At 44.0% G+C, this 21,476-nt stretch overlaps 1 protein-coding gene across 5 annotated transcripts in view; it reads right to left on the bottom strand.

Annotated features, from left to right (window-relative positions):
• The window catches only part of WDR25 (WD repeat domain 25), a 648,317-nt gene that overhangs the window by 76,208 nt on the left and 550,633 nt on the right, over positions 1–21,476 (bottom strand). For all 5 annotated transcript variants that reach the window (XM_069208330.1, XM_069208331.1, XM_069208329.1 and 2 more), the window contains exons 5-6: positions 7,545–7,715; positions 4,044–4,184 (exon numbers count right to left, since the gene is read on the bottom strand). In XM_069208330.1, coding sequence (XP_069064431.1) covers positions 4,044–4,184; positions 7,545–7,715 — 312 coding nt within the window. The remainder of the gene's footprint in view (positions 1–4,043; positions 4,185–7,544; positions 7,716–21,476) is intronic.

The raw sequence follows: 21,476 nt of genomic DNA, 5'->3' as shown, positions 1-21,476 counted from the left end.
AGGAGGAAAGAGGCTTTGCTGCTGGAGGTGGAGTTAAAGAATTTGTGGAAGCTGAGGAAACAAACAGATGTTTTACCCCTGGAAGAAAGGACAGCTCCGAGTCTAGTCACGCAACGGTGTCAGAGCTCCACCTGGATATGGCAGATCAAGAAAGAAGGGAGAAATTAACATCTAGCAGCGACACCCAAGAGATTAGCACCCCACTGAGCTATGAGACAGAAGATATCTGGAATTTCCATCACAAAATCCAAAGCTTGTTAAAGGCATGGATATCGAGAAGCAGGGCAGCAACGGAGGAGTAGTGGTGAATTTAGTCTCCAATATGGACAGGTTAAATGCCCCGAAGCTTATCGCAGGAGTATCCAGCTCAATTACTTTGATAAAAGGGAAGGTTGTTACAACCCTCTCTCCTTTAATTGTCACAAACTCGGCCTGTAGCCAATCACACCCAATTTCTGCAGCAAAACTGTTTTCACTGTTTAGTATGGTAAATCGAGCTGCCACAAATGTAAAGTCAGCTACTTACCTTATTGTGGCAGAAAGATGGATAAGTGAGGCTGAGCAGTCCTCCTTAAGCCCCGTGCAAAGCAGTCTAAAAGAGGCCTCTGATCTTGTTGAGCTGGGCGGTTTGAATTAAGAGATATTTGGGCCGATACAAAAACCCAATTTGTATTGTTAACATTCCAGGCTGAAATTCAGGTGGTTAAGTCATTCCAAGATTCACTTGATCAAACACTAGGTTCTAAGATGGCAGAAATTAGGACGATTTTTGAGACATTTGCGGGACAAATGAAGGCAATGTTAAAAAGGATTTCAGATCTTCAAGAAAAATGAGTTGCTAAGAACCCAACTCCATTCTTAAAAAACAACTTTGCTCTGTGAAATAATAGCTGGCCGATCATTACAACTGGGATTGAAGGACTAAGCTCAGATTGGTGGGGATACCAGAGCGAACACATGGTAAGGCTGCTACTGCTATTTAATTTATGTATGCTTTGATTCGTACATACATACTGCAAGGAGTTATGGATGATCTGACAATAACCTGGTCAAACTCCTTTGCTGGGGTGTGGCCTGCATATCCTGATGAGCCATCTGTGTTGGGAGGGAGGGGAGGAGTGGTCACTCACAAAATGCAGTCTCCAACCCTCTGGTGTGTGTCTGGGGCCTGCCCTTGACAAGGCAGGCTCTCCCAAACAAGAGAGACTTTCCTTTGAAAATTAGATCACTTCTGGAATCAAGAGGAACCTCTGCCAAGGAGAAGAGTTGAAGAGAAGTGCTGTCTTGCCTGTGACTGTGCTTTGTTGGGCTATTATGCAGTTGCTGCTTCTACATGTGAAAGGGAACAAAGACTGGACTTTGTTGTGCATTCCTGCTCGAAAAGAATCTCCAAGGGCTTAGACGGAGCTTGCCCCCTGTTCTGAAGTCTCAGGGCCCCTGGACTCTCTGCTGAGACACCTGCCCTGACAAGTAGTGCCCTATCCAGTCACTGGGCACTTGAAAGAAGAAGCTGGTGAAAATCCAAGAAAACCGACTTCGGAAGACTCTGGACCGATGCCGCTGCTGAATCCTGTGACGCCACCTGCAACCGACTCCGTGGTCCTCGCTGAAGTGCGACGACCCTCACAGGCCTGACACTGCTGCAGCTTTGCCAAAGCACGTGACTCCATGGAAGTCACCACAACACATCGTGACCAACTCCGCCCAAAGTGCGTGGATTCAATGCTTCTCCCTGATGCCCCCTCACCTCTGCTGCTCCGCAGCAAGGACCTGAAACCTCTTTGTGATGCCGCTGCTCCTTCGCCCCGCAGCACCGGAACCAACGCCACCTCGGATCCAGCGACATCGCGATCTTTGACTTCGCGCACCGGCTTGTTTTCACGGTTTACTAAGGTACTGTACCTGGGTGTCTATGTGACTCCGTACCCTGCGCCGTTGGCATTGGATTGTTCGGAACGACTCTGTCACAACACTGTGTTATCACCTCATCGAAGCATTTTGTGTTTCAAAGCGCTATTTTTGAGTTTAATCTTTAAAAATTCAAAACTTGACTTGTGTATGTCGGATATTTGTTGTTTTGGTCTGGTTTTGTTTAGATAAATATTGGCTATTTTTCTAAACCTGTGTTGAATCATTTTGTGGTGTTTTTACAATATTACTGTGTGTGTTGGTACAAATACTTTACACCTGGTCTCTGAAGTTAAGCCTACATGCTCGTGCCAAGCTACCAAGGGGGTGAACAGAGGTTAACTGAGTGTGATTCTCCTATACCCTGACTAGAGTGAGGGTCCTTGCTTGGACAGGGGGCAATGTGACTGCCAACCAAATACCACATTTCTAACACACAGCAAGAAAGCAGTACTTCAAGAGCTGCTGTCAAGCAGAATGGTAGTCCTACAGCAGCCCAGCAGTCCTTCTTTCTGGCAGAGTATCCACAGGTTCAGAAGTGAGCTGAGTTGATAGGGTCAGAAGTCTAGTTCTTATACCAAGTGGTGCTTTTGAAGTGGGGGAGACACCAAGGAAATGTTTTGAAGTACACAGAGATCCTCCCTTACCGTCCTGGCTCCAGACTCACTACAAAGGGTTAAGCAGTTCTTTGTGTAGGGACAGGGAACAGACTATTCAGGTTTAAGTGTGAGGCTGTGCCCAGCTCCTCCTTCCCGTCCTGCACAGGATGGCCAATCAGGATCTGGATGGCCCATCTGTCACACCTAAGCTCCCTTTCTGTGTGGTTATCTAGGAGGACTGCACAAAGCTCAGCTGTCACCCCTCTCCAGAGGTGCATTGGAGACAGTTTGCAATCACACAGGGTTAAGAGCAGGAAAACACAAACTTTGTAAAAGTGGCATTTTCAGAACTGTAACAATAAATCTGACTTTATCATTAAAGAGAATGTATTATTAAATTTCCAAAGGTACTAAACATGACATATCTATGCCTTCTCAATTAAGAATTACAGCTTAGTAAAAGTAAAAAGGAATCCTGAATGTGAATCTATGAATGGTGTCGGCCTCACATTGGTGAAAAACAAATTTGGGAGTTTTTCAGTACCAGGACATGTAAGACTTAAAAGTACATGGCCTTACTTTTAATTGCACAGCATCCTGCCCTACAGGCTAACTAGGGCCTACCTTAGGGGTGGCCTATCTGTAATAAAAACGGAGTTTAAGACTTGGCAAGGGTTTTAAATGCCAAGTTGACATGAACTGCGAAACAATATTCAGACTGCAAGGGCAGGCCTGGGACATGTCTTCAAGTGCTTCCTAAGAGAAGGGGGGGTGTGGCACAAGCAGTGTTGCAGGTCCACTAGTAGAATTTAATTTACAGGTCCTGGACACATGTAGTGCACTGTACTATGTAAATTAAATATGCCAATTAGGTATATACCAATCCAACCATGTTTAAGGGGACACCACAAGCACTTTAGCACTGGTTAGCAATGGTAAGAGTCCTAGGGCCAACAAAAACAAATTCAGCAAAACGTGGAGGGAAAAATACAAAATGTTTGGGGGTGATCCCGCAGAGAGGGCTATTTCCAACACATGTCCATCTGACACATGGAGCATCTTTCCAGCTCAGCACCTGCACTTAATGAACACTGTCAGCCTCTTCTGCTTCTAAAAGCGCTTACATTCAGGAAGTTTGGAGTACTGTGCTATACAGAAGGCACACAAAATGGTAAGCGTGCGTTACGGATAATGAAGATCACTTTCCACTACACTGTTATGAAAACGATATAATTATTATTCTTTCCTTCACATACACCTCACTTGAAATGTAGTGAGTGGTTGTCGGTTAGAGGACGCAATATTATTGTCATGCAAGATAACTAATGTGATGTAGTGGAGAAGTACTGTTGGCAACATTTACTTTTGTATGCCATAGAAAATAGAATTCAATTCAAATTTCTAAAATTACTCTAGGACCTGGGATCTGACAACTCGTCCAACGGCCAAATGTAATACAATACAATATGCTGTGCTGAGAGAAAATATATTGGCTTATGTGTCAGGAGTTGAAAATCTATATAGAAGCAGAAATACCTTGTGTCCTTCATATCTTTTTTTCTTGTTGATTTTGAATGGACGCTGTGTAGAGAATAAAGCCATGTAATTTCCATTTGTTTGGGCAGCAAAAGCTCGTTCTTTGGGGTGCAATGTTAAACTTGGGCATGTGTAACGCTCCTGAAAGAAAACATGATAAAGTTTGTAAATATACTTTACAATAATAAAATGTTACAAAAATACATTTATTTTACACACTGTATATCATAAACCTAATATTTACAATCTAAGAAGATTATCCTGCCTGGTGCATTACATGGTGTCTCACAAATAAAACTAATATTATTATCATCATCGTCATTATTATTATGAATAAAACTTATATTTAGGTCTGATGTAGAGACTAAGGGCCAGATGTATCATTTTTACCAACAGCGATTACCAAATTGTGATTTTTTTCGAATCGCAATAAGTAACCGCTATTGGAATGAATGAAACTCCAGAAGTTTCATATAGTGATTCGCACGGGCTCGCAAATTGAACTACTTCATTAATATTCATGAGGTAGGTCACAACTTGCAACCCATTGTGAATGGTTATAATCACAGGAATGGTGGCCTGCCTGGGCTCAGCAGACCACCATGTCTGTGATTGCTTTTTTAATGCAGCCCGTTTTCCTTAAAAGAAAATGGGATGATGAAAAGTTTTCTTTTCATTTTTTAAGAATAGGCAGTGGTCCGTGGTACCACTCCCTGCTCTTAAAAAATGTTTTCCCTTGCTGACCCCTTCGCCTCAGTGGTAACTGCGATTGTTTTGCGACTGCATTCATGGTCAGAAAACAATCATACATACCTATACGATTCGGTATTAGGAAGGGATGCCCTTGACACGCCCCTTCCTAATACCGAATCGGTATGTAGACGCAAATCCAATTTGGGATTCGGTAACAAATTACCGAATTGCAAATTAGATTTGATACATACCAAATGCATTTTTGCAATCGCAAACAGCCCGATGGGCTGTTTGCGATCACAAAAATGTTTGATACATCTGGCCCTAAATGAAGTCAAGCAGTCCAATGCTTGCCCAGGGAGGCGATGTACGGCAGAAACGTAGAACACTATGAAATGTACAGTAGAAGTCAATAAACCAATGTCCATCAAGATTTTTTATAAGAAAATCTCGTGTTACACTTCTGCATGCAGAATTATACATGTCATCACAATTGTGCAACCTCGAAGTTTACAACTGTCATAGATTTCCAGGAGCACTTCTGGAATTTGTAGTGAAATCCAAAAATAGACATACATTTTCGCTAAAAATAGTAGTAATTCTATTTGAACACGTTTTATATTTTCTGGAAAACCGGTGAATTTAGCCCACTGTAGTCACTGCCTTGAAGTATTCACCACCGGAAGGAAGTCCTGTCTATGTCCACAATGGTGCAAATTACATCATATTCTTCACGGCAAGAAGACAACTCACGAAGCATTGTCAATGAACGCACACATCATGGATGAACTGTTTCTATACATTGTAATATTTTGTAGAAATAGGGGAGACAGATAAATACGGAATCATCACACCCTTAAGGTAGTTATAAAATAAATGAATTTTTATAAAAAAGCATATTTCGCCTAAGGTGAAGCCAACACAAAAATTGAGAGTGAGTAACATGCTTTTGAAGCATCATTTAAGTTCATACTGGATATACTTCTCACTGAGCTGCCTTTTTATCATGAGAATTACTGCTGTTTTTAATGTCATCCTGTTGTCTCCTATTTCAGATATTGTAACAATCTACAAAACGTTTAAGGCAGCGATGGGTTTCTACTTTGAAAAATTCTAATGTCGTCTTCATAATATCTTGAAAATCTATCAAAGGAAAGAACCCAGGCGGCCTGAGACGTGCTATGTCATGTCATACTCACAAGGAGAGAACCTGCTACAGTTAGTATGTGACTAGGAAAAAAGCCTGAATGAGTAGTGGTGAGATGAGACTAAGGGCCTGATTACAAGTTTGGCGGTTGGAAAACCAGACCACCAGACCCATGGTGAGGAGACTGCAGCAGAGGTGGCGGTCTCCCCACCTGCCACATTATGAGTCTTCCACTGGACTGATTGGCGGAAAGCAAGGTTTCCGCCTGTGAGCCCAGTGGAAAACAAACAGCAGCATAGGACTTGGCTTCACATGAAGCTGAGTCCAATGCCGTCGCACAGGGGGCCCCCCTAGCACCCTTAGAATGTGCAGTCTGCCAGCCAGACAGTGTGCATTCTGATGGTGCTAGCGAGTGGGGCACCTGCACTGCCCATGACAATGTTGTGGACAGTGAAGAGCCCCCCCTGTTGCCCCCTGCACTTGTTCTCTGCCAGCTTTTTCGGCTGGTGGAGAACATTGTTGTAATCAGCACAGCGGCACTGACTTCAGCGCGGCCGTGGCTGATTACAACCACGACTGCTGTCATCCCGTCAGGATCAGAGATCCTGGCGGAGACGGCAGTCTTCTGGTGGCACAGACCGCCAATCTTATAATATGGCAGTCAGACCACCACAACTGCGGCGGTCTGACCTCCACCACGAGTCTGGCGGCCTTCAGACAGCCAGACTCGTAATCGGGCCCTAAGTAGTGATGCACCTTTTTTTTCAGAAGTCCCTTTGTTATATTAAGCCAGCAATGGTAAAACAAATAGGTTAGGCTTTCCTGTAGCAAAGCATGCAAACAAAGGCATGCTCATGATGCGGTAGTCTTAATGGCAGCGGTAATAACTACGGTAGTGATGGTCATGGTAATAGCAGAAATGTTAACATTGCTGTTAGTAACTGAAAGGAAGATGATGGTGTGAATGGTGGCTGTGTAAAGGTAGGGGTAACAGTAATGGCAGAAGGAGCTGTAGTGATAATATTAGTAAAGGTGGTGGTGGTAATGATTTACACTTGAGTCCCAATGAAAACTTTTAGAAACTACTGCATTAAAAAATACAAAAGAATTGGTTTTGGTTTGGACTGAAAGTGTAATGATTCAGTGTATTTTGCAGATGAAAATAGTCACTCAGAAATTGCAATGCAAGCATCCACAGGAGGTGGAAAAATGCAAAACAAGCAGCCAATGTCTGAAGTGCGAGAATAATAATCTCTTGGTGTTGTCAAATCCACTCAATATTTTAAAGATTTGGTAACAATACCTCAATAGACAGCTCCGCTGTCAAGCCAGTCTTAAAATGTGAACTTGTACAGAAACACTTCTTTGTGTGTATTTCCTGCAGTGCAATGGCCTTGATATAAGAAAATTGATAAACAAGTCTTTCAATAGGGGCTTAGTGTTTGTGGTTTCCAGCTAATACCATTTTCCACTTCACAAACCTTTTATAGAGGCATAGTTCAAAGAGCTGAAGTTTAATATAACTGACACTCATCCCAGTTTGAGGCAAAATTGCTCACTAACTCACAGGAGTTTAGTGAAAATCAAACGTTTTTCAAACTGTTCAGTGTAATACACTGGGGTAGGTTTCTGAATAAATGTGATCAAACTTTGTAACCTACATGGAAAATCTGATTGGAAATCTTTGCACCGGTCTGAAAATCCCAAGCAATGATAGTGCGGTCAGCTGAATCCCGGCTTACAGAGTCAGTGCTGGTAAAGAACAAGTTTCCCTCAGGAAGAAAGAGGATGTCCAAAGTCTGCTGTATGGCAGCTTTAAAATCCCTGATCACCTGCAAGAAAAGAAAACAAAGTGGTTTATTGGAAATATTCCCTTTAACTCATGTCAGCAAATATATAGTATGCAGAAAGTGGAGAAGGCCATGAAACACAGTAGAACAAGGAGTTAAAGGATTTAGGGCCACATGTATGAACACATTTTCCCATAGACATAGAATGGGTAAAAACCTTTGATACATCTGGCCCTAAATCCATCCATAGTCAAGGTTTTATAGCCTTCAAAAGCACACCACCAAACACAACAAGTTACTTCCCACTAGTTAATTACAAAACTCCCCTGAAATTCTTTATTTGTTGATAGCTTAGGAAAATTAAGCACATTCAGTTATCAGTTCAGGAATTCAAAATCACTCAATTGTGTACGATTTGCCTAAAATAGAACAATGATTAAAAACTTTCTTACAATTTTCCAGTTTTTTTAAGAGGGTAACAAAACAATGCTTGTAATACCTTCTATTGCTATCCCAATTTTAAATTAACCTCCCTTGCATGGCGCAGTTCAGTAACTGTTTACGATACACATACATTTTAGTTCATTGGAACAACTTCCCAGATTATTTACATAATTATTCTTAGTGGTCAACAGTTATTTCAATGTGGTTGACAGGTTTTGGCTTTCATGTCATATAGCCATCATTAGGACTTACAAATTGGACTGCAAACTACCAATTTAAAAGGTGTGACTATGTGCAGACTATTTGCAGTACAATACATGTGGGGGTATTCATAAAATGGGCCCATCCATCTTGCTGGTGCAATTATTGGGATCGACGGTAGAAGGTCTTCCAAATGAATCTAGATCTAATAGGCACAGGATGCTCTGATCTCTGTTCCGATCATTGGCAAATAATTTATCCTTACTTCCTCGGCTGGACCTTTTTGCACAGTGTTTAAACATGGGAGTCAAGGGACTGGCAGATTGCAAAGTGTGTTATAGAACTAATAACATCAAGGAAATCCTGTACACAAACTACATGAACTTTATTTTTTAATCCCGCTAAAAATGTATTCTTCTTTAATTTTAAATGTTAAATTAAAATCCAGGTAGAAGAGCGTTATGGTCCAGACTATTAAAAAAAAAAAAAACGAAAAGCTACCTCCATTCCTTTTCCCATGCAACCCCTACCCGTGGGTCATATAACAAGGGGCACTAGGTTGCCTTACCCTTTTTAAATTGCTTGTATTTATTTTATTTTGGAGGCAAATCCAGACTGCGCAAAGAAGGAAAGCAGATAGCTCGTTTTATGCTTTTAATTCCATCCTAAGTAGTACATCCTAATTCATATTTTCACTTTCTAGCTAAGATTGTCTCTTTTGTGTGAAGTTTGAGCATTCAATGTCCTCTGTTTATTGAGGTGTGTTACACTCTTTGCATGAGTAGGCTTATTTCAATATAGAATGTACCAATTTTCAATGTGGCTCGCAAAAATTACCAGCATGAACTCGTAAATGTGTAAAGCAGCTAGTTCAATGAGGCTGTTAATAGCGACACAGGTTCTAATCACTGCCGCAGGCGACTCGTTTGAGCATTCCTAAGGTTGTGAACAGTGTAAAATTGTCAAATGAAAAAGAAAGGCGAAGCAAATGGAAGCTGTACAGTTGAAAACTCAATGCTAGTGTAAACTGCATTATACTGCGTGCAATTTAACATAAGAAGAAACCCCATTTTTGCCTAAAGGACCAGGCCTTTTATAAATGTAAAATTCCAGAGACACCCCATTGTAGGTTATGAAAAACAGCCAAACTGCATGTGGCTTATCAAGCATCTGGATGAATTCTTTCTGAAAAATGCTAATATTCAGCACCATTAAGTACAAAAGAAAGGATGCTTCTGGATAGCTTGAAGCAGCAACTTGTGACACCATGGTTCACTTAGGGGTTGTGGTGCTATTTAACAAATAAGCTGTTAGCACTGTGTAACAGCTGCAAATTAGCATGAGATGAGAAATACACTTTTTCATTCTTCATGTCGTTAAAGACCAACAGAAAATAATATCACCTAAGTTATGTGTTGGTATTGTGCGGGTTGTGTATGGGTTTGTGCATTCATTCAAAGTCTTGCGTGCAATTCATGGTATAATTCAATGGTTGACTTGGTGGGGGGGGCTTGGTATGATAGGGAGGCAGTCAGAGAGGTGCTGGACAGAGACATTTTAAGACGTGAGCAAAGTAGGCAATTGCCCAGGGCCCCTGCTGTCCATGGGGCCCCCTGAGAAGATAAACTTACTCTTCATTTAGCTCACCTCTGTCTATTTCCATATATCAGCCTCTCTCCTCCTGCCATTAGCTCTGAGACCTCCAGCTTTCCCCAGTGGCAGCTTAAGGCTACCTGCGGGCCCTGGAAGGACACATTTCAACTATTTTTGTGTGAACCTCGTTTCTGAAAGTTTGTTTGCCATTGTAGAAAAGTAGCCTCTTTCTAGCTTGGTTACACCCACTTTTGGCCAGTTTGTCAGTGTGTTTGACTGTAAAACAAAAAAAAAACACGGCACATCCTAGGAAGTTGAGAGGTTCCAATTTATTCCTTTGTAATGTCTTTAGGTGAACAGATGACATCTGGCCCAATCAGACATCCTGGGCCCAGAGTCAGACGGTGATAACAAAATTCATGTTCAAATGGACAACAGCCGACACATGTTTCGTCTGGTTAGACTTTTTCAAGGCTGTGGACATGTACAAATATAATATATCAAACACTGATGTCACTAGTGTTGAGAAAAATACATTTACTGCCAAAAGAAAGATTCATGAATAGAAGAGAAAGCCTGATTTGTGCCACAGAATTGTGATAAACCATGAAAGATAACAATAAGCCTATCGTTATTATGTCGTATTGTTTAACACCAAAAACAGTGCCCATAAAAACTCCAGTGATCCAAAGCGAAGCTATCAGAGAAAAAGGAAAGAATACAAAGAGTTGGGGGGAAAAGACAATAATAACAATAAAAAGAAAGAAGGAAAAAGTGAGAGGGGCAAAAGAAACCGCAGTGCTTGTGTGATGCCAAAGTTTAAGATAAGATCCGTGTAGCAGCATGAGCGTGGTGAGATAGTAATGATTAATCATGAAAAAGACATGCGAGGTCAGAAACATGTATAGCATGAAAACAAGGATGAGAAAAATATGGTAAAAAAAGTACTAGGTGATAGAGAGAGGAGCATACCTAAAGCTAGGAGTTTCACTCGATCTTCCAAAATGCCAGAGAATGCTAATGTCTTATGAATTGATATAGCGATTGATGAACGAATTGTCTGAGGACCATGGTAAGCCTGTGTAAAAAAGAGCGAATGCTGAGCAGGCAGTGTATAACAACGTGGTAACCCCCTAGTAGTAAAGTTTAATGTAGTCTATCTCGTGAAACAAAAACAAAGGGTAGTAGAATGGTTAAACAGGAGCAGCTTAGCTGTGGAGAAAAAGATCTAAAAGTAATAGAATGGGTGATAATTTGTATGGACCAGCGTAATGACCATAGCAAGTTGTTTGCTTGGAAACGAAGAAAAAACGTAACTCGTCTGCTATAGCCGAGATAAGGCAAAATTGAAATAAGTAAATAGAAAGTAACGTGCACAAGTATTCAAATATGTGTAACACGCTACGACAGTCTCAGGCGGCTTAAAAGCCTGCGTGTCCCCGTAAACTTATGAAGCTAGCCCACCGCGCTGCCAGCGTTCATAAGAGCATACCTTCAGTCCTTGATGCGGTGCTCGCTGAATCTGTTAACGGCGTTGCATATGGTAATTGCGAGCCGGTAGTAAGCTCCCTCTTTATAAAACCGACTAAAAAAATTGAAAGAGAAAAGGGACTGCCTTTGTAGTGCAGTAGAAAAAATGAAATGAAAACAGACGCCATATTGGAATATCAATTGATTAAAGAAAGAGAAATGCGTGAGACACCGGATGTCAGAGGAAAAAGATAAAGAGAGTTACTAGAAAGTAGCACACCCAGAAGAAAAGACATATGATGCATGTATGTCTAACAAATAAAAGTTACATGAATGATAATATCAAGAAGTAATTTAACAACTCAGTTGAACCAGAAATTGTTGATGGGAGAAAACATAATTATGATTTTACAAGTGCCAGTACAACATGAAATTAACAACTAAACAATCCAATAGGAGAATGATGCAACTATGAAAACACAAAGAAATTAATATGCATGTCCCAAGAAACAAACAACATAAAATAAACAGGAAAAGAAAACAGTAATACAGAAAAAGAAATCCATGAGAACCAAAGACATTGAAAACTGATAAATTGAGAAAAACAGGAAGGGACAATAGTATATTAGTGCGGACACTATACGTTCAGAGATGCATAGGTGCTGTTGAAGAAGATGAGTTACCTGAGAGAAAAGTAGAATAGTACAATATGAACTACAGAAAGACATGTAAGTCCTTCTCTGAATTTAAGCCCTCTTCTACTGCTCGTAGTTTGATAATCCATCTACTCTCTAGTTGCCTAAGCCGGAGAGTTCTGTTACCACCCCTATGACAACTGCCCAGGGTGGCAATTCCATATGTATGTAGATCAAGCCTTTCTTGTAGTGGGTGTTCCTTGTTGAAGTGAACTGCAAAAGGATAGTCAGTGTTGTTATTTCTGATTGCCCTGATGTGCTCCTGTAATCTTTCCTTGAATGGTCTGATGGTACTCCCAATGTATATCTTCTTACAGGTGCAGATGATGCAGTATACAGTGTACTTAGTATTGCAGTTCATGAACTGTCTGATGGTATGTGTGACATCTGTATTATGCATAAAACTTTCGGTTTTGTCCTGAACATAGTCACACACATTACAGCGTCCACACTTATAGAAACCTAAGGGTGGTGAGGGAAGCCAATTACCTTTCATGACAGTAGGCAGAAAACTGTGGCATAGTTGGTCCCTCAGGGTGCGTCCCCTGCGATAGATCATGTCTGGTTGTTTTCCGAGACCTTTTTTAAGGTCTCATCAGATGTTAATATATTCCAATGTTTTTTTACAATTTTGAATATGTCAGCACTTGCACAGCTATAGGTGGTTATGAATGCTGGTGGCCTCCTTGTGCCAGCTTGTTTAGGTGTTTTTTTTAGAAAGTAACGATGTTCTTTTAACTTTTAATATTCGATCATGTGTGTTCCTGAGCAATTTATTAGAATACCCGCGCTTCACAAAGCGACGTTCCAAAATTTCTAGTTGTGTCCTGAATTCCTGGTCCTCCTGACAGTTACGTCTAATTCTAGTAGCCTCACCATAAGGGATGGCTCAGATTTGAGAGTATGGGTGCGAACTGCTGGCGTGAAGGAGCGAGTTTGAGGCCGTGGGTTTCCTGTACAATTTTGAAAAAATGGGAGTGTCTTTCATGTACAGTGTTAAGTCCAAGAAGTCTACACAGCTGGTACTGGAATGACTTGTGAAATGTATGTTGTAGCAGTTGTTATTCAAGTAATGGAGAAACGTGTCTAATGTGGTGGAATCACCCGACCAGAAAAGAAGAACATCATCAATGTAGCGGCCCCAGTATATGATGTATTGCGTGAGTTCTGGTGGGCCTCTGCTCCATAAGTGATGGTATTCATAGTGTCCCATGTAAAGATTTGCAAAAGACGGTGAAAATGTAGCTCCCATGGCGACACCCTGCTTTTGTCTATACCAGGCCCCCTCATGTAAGAAGACATTGTTATCCATTACAAGCTCAATTAGGTCCATTAACATATATGAGTGTTGTAAGAAACTGGCATCTCTCTTGTCCCAAAAATACTGTATAGCAGTCATACCCTTATCTTTCGGTATACAAGTGTGTTTGACTGTGTTCACTGGGATCCGGCTAACCAGGACCCCAGTGACTGTGCTCTCTCCTCTAAATTAAGTTGCTGGTAACTTTATATCCCCACAATACTGGTGCCCCCATTTAAGTCCCTAGTATATAGACCCTAAGTACCTAGGGCATTGGGGTTCCAAGGGATCCCTACTGGCTGCAGCAGTTATTCTGCCACCCATAGGGAGCCCATGCAATAGTCCTGCAGGCCTGCCATTGCAGAGTGCGTGTAACGGGTGCATGTACCCGTTTTCACTACAGGTCACTACACCAGGTCATTGTTAGTCACCCCTATGGTAGGCCCTCTCAGCCCAGAGGGCAGGGTGCAGGTACCTGTGTGTGAGGGCACCCCTGCTCTAGCAGAGGTGCCCACACAAACTCCAGTCCCGTTTTACTGGACTTCGTGAGTGCGGGGACGCCATTTTATATGTGTACTGGACATAGGTAACTACCTATGTTGAGGCTACATAATGGTAACTCCGAACCAGGGCAGAATCATACCCCAATACTGCTGCAAGTCTTGGAAGTATGATTACATGCACTCTGGAGGCTCCTTAGAGGACACCCAGCATTGCTACCACCAGTCTTACAGGGTTTTCCAGGCAGCCCAGAAGCTGCCACCTCTCAGACAGGTTTCTGCCCTCCTGCTGCTGGATCTGATCAAGCCTAGGAAGGCAGAACAAAGGATTTCCTTTGGGAGCGGGCGGTAACACCATCTCCCTTTGGAAATAGGTGTGAGTGGCTTTGGAGGGGTAGCCTCCTCAAGCCACTGGTTTGCTTTGAAGGGCACATTTGATGCCCTTGATGCATAAACCAGTCCACACCGGTTCAGGGACCCCCAGTCCCTGCTCTGGTGCGAAACTTGACAATGGAAAGGGGAGTGAACACTCCCTTGTCCATCACCACCCCAGGGGTGGTGCCCAGAGCTCCTCCAGAGGGTCCGTGGGTTCTGGCATCTTGATTCTCAGGTTGGCAGGGAAATCTGGGAGCATCTGAGTGGCCAGGCCAGGCAAGCGACATCAGAGCCCCCTCCTGATAGGTGCTTTCCTGGTTAGGTGACCAATCCCCCTTTCAGGGCTATTTGAGATATCTCTCTTGGGTGGGTCCTCAGGTTCGGCTTGCAAGATTCCAGCAGGACTTTACTTTGACTTCTGGCCTCCGGAACTGCGACTGGAACCTCCAGGACCCGTCAAGCTTCTTCCAAGAATAAAGGACTCTTCAGCAACATTGTTTCCAGGGCTCCTTACAGTTTTGCAACAATTTCCTCGCTGTGCATCCTCAGAACACTGCAACTTTTCAGCCTGCACAAGAAGAAGAAGAAGGAATCTCCCTTGGAGTGAAGGAGTCACTTCCCTGCAACCGCAGGCACCTACAACAAGCGACGACTGGCTGCGTGGATCCCCTCTCCTGCTGAGCAGCTTGGATCATACATCACGGCTGGTGGTCCAGAGTAGTCCTCTTGGTTCTCTCTGCCATCTGTCCAACTTTGGTGGAGGTAATCCTTTGCCTTCCCACGCAGGACAGTACCCCTTTGCACTGTGTCTCCTGCAGCTGCCAAGCCTTGTTTGCATCTCCTCCAAGGGATCTTCAGGGGACGTGTAGCTTCAGCCCCCTGCACTCCATCCTGCAAAGCACAGCCTCCTGCATGGTTCTCCTGTGGAGTGGGATGCACTTCTGTAGTGCTGTGTGGTCTCCTTCTGCATCTCCTGTGTCCCCGTCCTGTGGGACTCCTGTGGGCGCTGCCTCTGCTCCTGTGGACTCTCTGCGACGCTGAGGGTCCCCTGTGACTCGCTTGTCCCATACCCGGCAGCACCTCTTTTCCACTAACTGCAAGTTTGCCTTTGGCAAGGCTTGTTGGTGGGAACCCTGCACCAGCACCCATCTGCAATCTGCCTTCCGGCGTGGGACATTTTCTGCATTCATCTGGAACTCTTCTCCGGCTCCTAGGCTGCAGTGCTGACCTGTTCTTCAGTACCGTCGACTAACTCCTGCATCCACAGCTGGGTGGGTAGTACCTCATACTCCTCCTGGACTCCACTGTGACTCTTGGACTTGGTCCACTCCCTCCACAGGTCTTCTTTCTTCAGGAATCCACCACTGGTTTTCTTGTAGTCTTCTCTGGGTGTCTTTTTTTCTTCTTTTCCTCCTTTTGGGTGGTTTGGGGAAAATCCAGTGTTTTACTCCTGCATTCATGGTCGCTGGGGGGTGCTGTGTTACTTACCTTTGTGGTTCTCTAATACTTCCAGCTCCCCTCTACACATTTTACTTACCTAGGTGAGGGTACCTTGTTCGCATTCCAATTTTTTTGTATATGGTTTGTGCTGCCCTAAGGGTCACTATTGGTTATTACTGTTTGAACTGTTTTCTAACCTTTTCTATGCCTATTTCTGATTGCTAGTGTGTATATTTAGTGTATTACTTATCTCCCAAGGGTGGGTCACCTGTCTAGTATTTTGTGATGATTTGCACCAAAAGTAAAGTCCCTTTATTTCTGTACAACTGAGTGTTTTCTTTCATGTGTGTAAGTGCTGTGTGACTACAGTGGTATTGCATGAGCTTTGCATGTCTTCTAGATAAGTCTTGGATCCTCACCCACAGCTACCTTTAGAGAGCCTGGTTTCCAGACACTGCCTACACTTCACTAAGATGGGATACCCTGACCTGGTGTGAAATGTAAGTACCGAAGGTACCCACCACACACACACACCAGGCCAGCTTCCTACAGGCATCATGCGGGATTAATTAAGCAGAAAATGCCCAGTAAAATTATGACTGGGACGCCCAAAACATGTCTGCCAGGAGCCCCAAAAAGCCTTAAGACAACACTGGTGCCGGATGAGAGGCAGCAGGTTCACACTGTTGGGCCTGGGTTGTCTTTGAAATAAAGTAATTTAACTCTACGTGCAGCGTCCTGATTTTATTGCAACGCTGCAGATTGGCAATGAGTTTACCTAGGCCCTAGTTGCTTGTTGTAGGAAAGCACCATCTTGCCTGGCATGTTACCCCCATTTTTACTTGTGTGTCAGTTTGATTTTGCCTGTGTCACTGGGATCCTGCTAGCCAGGACCCCAGTGCTCATAGTTTGTGGCCTATATGCGTTTCCTGTGTGGTGCCTAACTGTATCACTGAGGCTCCGCTAACCAGACCTCAGTGTTTATGCTCTCTCTGCTTTTAAAATTGTCACTGCAGGCTAGTGACCATTCTCACCAATTCTGATTGGCACACTGGAACACCCTTATAATTCCCTAGAATATGGTACCTAGGTACCCAGGGTATTGGGGTTCCAGGAGATCCCTATGGGCTGCAGCATTTCTTTTGCCACCCATAGGGGGCTCAGCCAATTCTTACACAGGACTGCCACTGCAGCCTGAGTGAAATAATGTCCACGTTATTTCACATCCATTTTACACCGCACTTAAGTAACTTATAAGTCTAACCTCACTTAGTGAAGGTTAGGTGCAAAGTTACTAAGTGTGAGGGCACCCTGGCACTAGCCAAGGTGCCCCCACATTGTTCAGGGCGATTTCCCCGGACTTTGTGAGTGCGGGGATACCATTACACTCGTGCACTACATATAGGTCAATACCTATATGTAGCTTCACAATGGTAACTCTGAACATGGCCATGTAACATGTCTAAGATCGTGGAATTGTCCCCCATGCTAAATCTGGTATTGGGGTGACAATCCCATTCATCCCCGGGGCTCCAGCATAGACCCCGGGTGCTGCCAAACTAGCTCTCTGGGGTTTTCACTGCAGCTACCGCTGCTGCCAAGCCTCAGAGAGGTTTCTGCCCTCCTGGGAAGGCAGAACAAAGGATTTCCTCTGAGAGAGGGTGTTACACCCTCTCCCTTTGGAAATAGGTGTTAAGGGCCTGAGAGGAGTAGCCTCTCCTGGCCTCTAGGAACAGATGGTGCCCTCCTCGCATAAACCAGTCTACACCGGTTCAGGGATCCCCCAGCCCCTGCTCTGGCGCGCAACTGGACAATCCCCTGTCCATCACCACCCCAGGGGTGGTGCCCAGAGCTCCTCCAGTGTGTCCCAGACCTCTGCCATCTTGAATGCAGAGGTGTGATAGCACAATGGAGGCCTCTGAGTGGCCAGTGCCAGCAGGTGACGTCAGAGACCCCTCCTGATAGGTGCTTAACTGGGTAGGTGGCCAATTCTCCTCTGAGGGCTATTTAGGGTCTCTCCTGTGGGTTTCTTGTCAGATAACGAATGCAAGAGCTCACCAGAGTTCCTCTGCATCTCTCTCTTTGACTTCTACCAAGGATTGACTGCTGACTGCTCCAGGACGCCTGCTAACCGCAACAAAGTAGCAAGACGACTACCAGCAACATTACAGCGCCTAATCCTGCCGGCTTTGTCGACTGTTTCCTGGTGGTGCATGCTCTGTGGGCTCACTGGAAGCCAAGAAGAAATCTCCCGTGGGTCGATGGAATCTTCCCCCTGCTAACGCAGGCACCAAACTTCTGCATCACCGGTCCCCTGGGTCCCCTCTCATCTTGACTAGCGTGGTCCCTGGAACACAGGAGCTGGTTTCAAGTGACCCCGACAGTCCACAGAGGTCCTTCTGTCCAAATTTGGTGGAGGTAAGTCCTTGCTTCCCCACGCCAGACAGTAATCCTGTGTACTGCGTGAACTGCAGCTGCTAGGGCTTCTGTGCACTTTTGCAAGGAATCCTTCGTGCACAGCATAGCCCAGGTCCCCAGCATTGCTCAACCTGCTGAGTTGACCACCGGCTTCGTGGGACCCTCTTTTGTAGTGTTGAGACGACCGCCGTGCTCTGATTTTTTGAACACCTGTTCAAGTGCTTCGCTGCCTGCTTCTGCGTGGGCTCTCTGCGCTGCTGAGCGCCCCCTCTGTCTCTTCCTCCAAGGGGCGACCTCCTGGTCCTTCCTGGGCCCGGGCAGCACTAATTTTCTTCAACCACGACTCTTGCAGCTAGCAAGGCTTGTTTGCGGTCTTTCTGTGGGGAAACAACTCTGCATACTCCAGCACGCCATGGGACATCTTCTGTGCAAAGGAGAAGTTCCTGGCATCTTCCGTTGTTGCAGAATCTTCAGCTTCTTCCAACCAGAGGCAGCCCTTTTGCACCTTCATCCGGGGTTTAGGGGGCTCCTGCCCCCCCTGGACACTTTCATGACTCTTGGACTTGGTTCCCTTCCTTTACAGGTCCTTAGGTCCAGGAATCCGTGTTCAATGCTTTTCAGTCAGTTGTTGTCTTTGCAGAATCTCCTATCAAGGCTTTAGTGTGTTTCTGGGGAAGTAGGGGAAGTTTACTCCTACTTTTCAGGGTCTTGGGGTGGGGTATCTTGGACACCCTTAGTGTTTTCTTACACTCCCAGGGACCCTCTACACACTACACTAGGCCTGGGGTCCATTCGTGGTTCGCATTCCACTTTTAGCGTATATGGTTTGTGTTGCCCCTAGGCCTCTTGCATCCTATTGTATTCTACAGTGTTTGCACTACTTTTCTAACTGTTTACTTACCTGATTTTGGTTTGTGTGAATATTGTGTGTATTTTACTTACCTCCTAAGTGAGAATATCCTCTGAGATATTTCTGACACATTGTCGCCAATATAAAGTATCTTTATTTTTAGTAACTCTGAGTATTGTAATTCATATGATATAGTGCTGTATGATATAAGTGGTATAGTAGGAGCTTTGCATGTCTCCTAGTCCAGCCTAAGCTGCTCTGCTATAGCTACCTCTATCATCCTAAGCTGCTACAACACTACTAATCTACTAAAAAGGGATAACTGGACCTGGCACAAAGTGTAAGTACCATCAGGTACCCACTATAAGCAGGCCAGCCTCCTACACTTGTGTACTTTATGAAGGATTCTCTGCTGTGAGGATTAATGGATGCAGTGTTAAAGTGACACATTCCATGTAAGGAACGGCACAGTAGAGAATTTCATTTGATTTACTTGGAACGACAAACTGGTGATGTTCTACTTGAAGTATGCCAGGTACAGTCTTGGTTACACCTTTGATTTATTTGTGCATGCCATAGCCTACCTCTGTTGCAGTTGCAAGGCTGTCATAACAGTTGAGAGCTGGAGACAGCCACACAAGCATTCCGTTGTATACTCGGGTGCAGTCCATTGTCTTTGTGAAGGTCTACAGGAGTGTGTTAACTGTCATCATTGCATAGGGTCACATGTGCAACCTTATGTGGCACCACCTTGAAGGTACTTCACGCAGCAATTGATTGGAATGTTGTAGAGAGCTGCAGTGTGACACATTCATGCAATTTCCTTAGCATTGGCTGCAACATTAGACTCGGGTGGGTAGCAAAGCGATGCAACCACCTTCACCACTGTTCAGCACTTCTCGTAACTCAGCATCACCAAGGATTTCCGGGAAGTGATTTCAAGCTCCTGTGCCTGTGATTGCCTTAAACCACAAAATGAAGTCATGGGACTTGTTTGTACTGGGGGTGCCTTGGGAGTATGCAGTATCTGTGTCCATTTTGATGCTCTGCAGGGCATCAGTTGCATGCTTTCTGAATAGTGTTTCTCCTTTGAATGTAGGTCAAGGATCTTAGCTTGTACCTCAGGATGGAAGGTGGTGTATTTAAGCAAGTCTTGACTCCTAAGTGCAGCCGCTATACCCAACAGCTGAAAGCCTGCAATTGATGCATCCATGGGAACATTGATGATAACTTCAGATATACTGGCCAGAGCGTTAGTTTCCTACAGCCTATCCCCCAAAACTGTATCAATCAGTGGTAAGATGTATCAGGATCAATAGAACTAGGTGCAACTGGGTTTTTGGATTGCTCCTGGGCAGCTGGCACTATAATGTTATATGAGTTCTGTTTGGGATGGGCAGTCAAGCACGTTGGTGCGGAGTCAGGTGACTATACATTTTCTCCAGATGTGTCACAAGTGCCTGAATTTGTAATCAGTTTTAATCCTCCTGTACACACATAACACAAGATAGGGATTGGATTAACAGTTTTCTCTGCTGTTCCTTAAAACCATAGAGAAAACAATGCTGGTCTACTGTGGTCATTGGCAATCTATTTTTTTTGCCATTTTGCATATTGAGGCGTGGTATTGGGAGATGTTGCTCACTGAAAAATGTGGGTGTGGTGGTGTCTTAGCTCCCCCTCGGATATTACAAAATCCCTTCTTTCCTCATCCTCTTGATATTTGTCTTCCTGAAATTTGACATCTTGTTCCTCTGGATCAGTATCCTTCTCAGTATCCTGAAGTCAACACTCCCCATGTCTTTTTTCATTTGACTGATCCAGCAGAGCATCACCAAAAATCACTGGCAAAGCCTGTAGGTAAGGCTATACCAATACTTGTTTACTGAAGGTTTTGGATAAGGCAGCTTCTAACTAGTTGCAAGCTTTCATGGGAAAATGTGGGCAGTTGGAGGAGTGGCAGTCAGTTTTAGGCCCACGTGGAGGACAGTAACTTCACTTGTGGATGGTCAGAGAAAGAAATTGAGTCTGGTGACAAAGGGAAGACTGTTTTGCACAAGGTGGTTAGGGTACCAGAGCAGGTAAGGTGAAGATTCTCCTCTTCCTTGCTGAATGATACTGTCAAGTGAAGGCTATGTCAACAATCTGACTACTTAGTTATTAGGTCCTATGGGACCTTTTTTCTCAATCTTATTAATTAAAGTGCATGTGCAGTCACTACATGAATTTCTGAGGGCGTGTGGTACAATTTCATAACTATGCCGACGGTAATCAAAATACTATTACTCTGATAGGCGATTTGGAAGTAGGTCATCACTTGATAAATTATACCTTTGACTTCATCCGGAAACGGATGCTGCAAACTGCCTGAAATTGGTGGCTCAGAATGCAACAGTGTCAGTAATAAAAGGCATCTTGCCCCTCGAGAGGATGACTCCACCGCTAGGCGTGCTCGACATTGGCTGCCTATCCAAGAGAGAGTTATATTCAAGGTTTTAAGTATAGCACACACACAGG

The sequence above is a fragment of the Pleurodeles waltl genome, chromosome 9 (assembly GCF_031143425.1).
Source record: "Pleurodeles waltl isolate 20211129_DDA chromosome 9, aPleWal1.hap1.20221129, whole genome shotgun sequence".
In the NCBI taxonomy this organism is placed as follows: domain Eukaryota; kingdom Metazoa; phylum Chordata; class Amphibia; order Caudata; family Salamandridae; genus Pleurodeles; species Pleurodeles waltl.
Note: the sequence above shows the minus strand (reverse complement) of the source record. Positions and strands in the feature narration are given on the sequence as shown.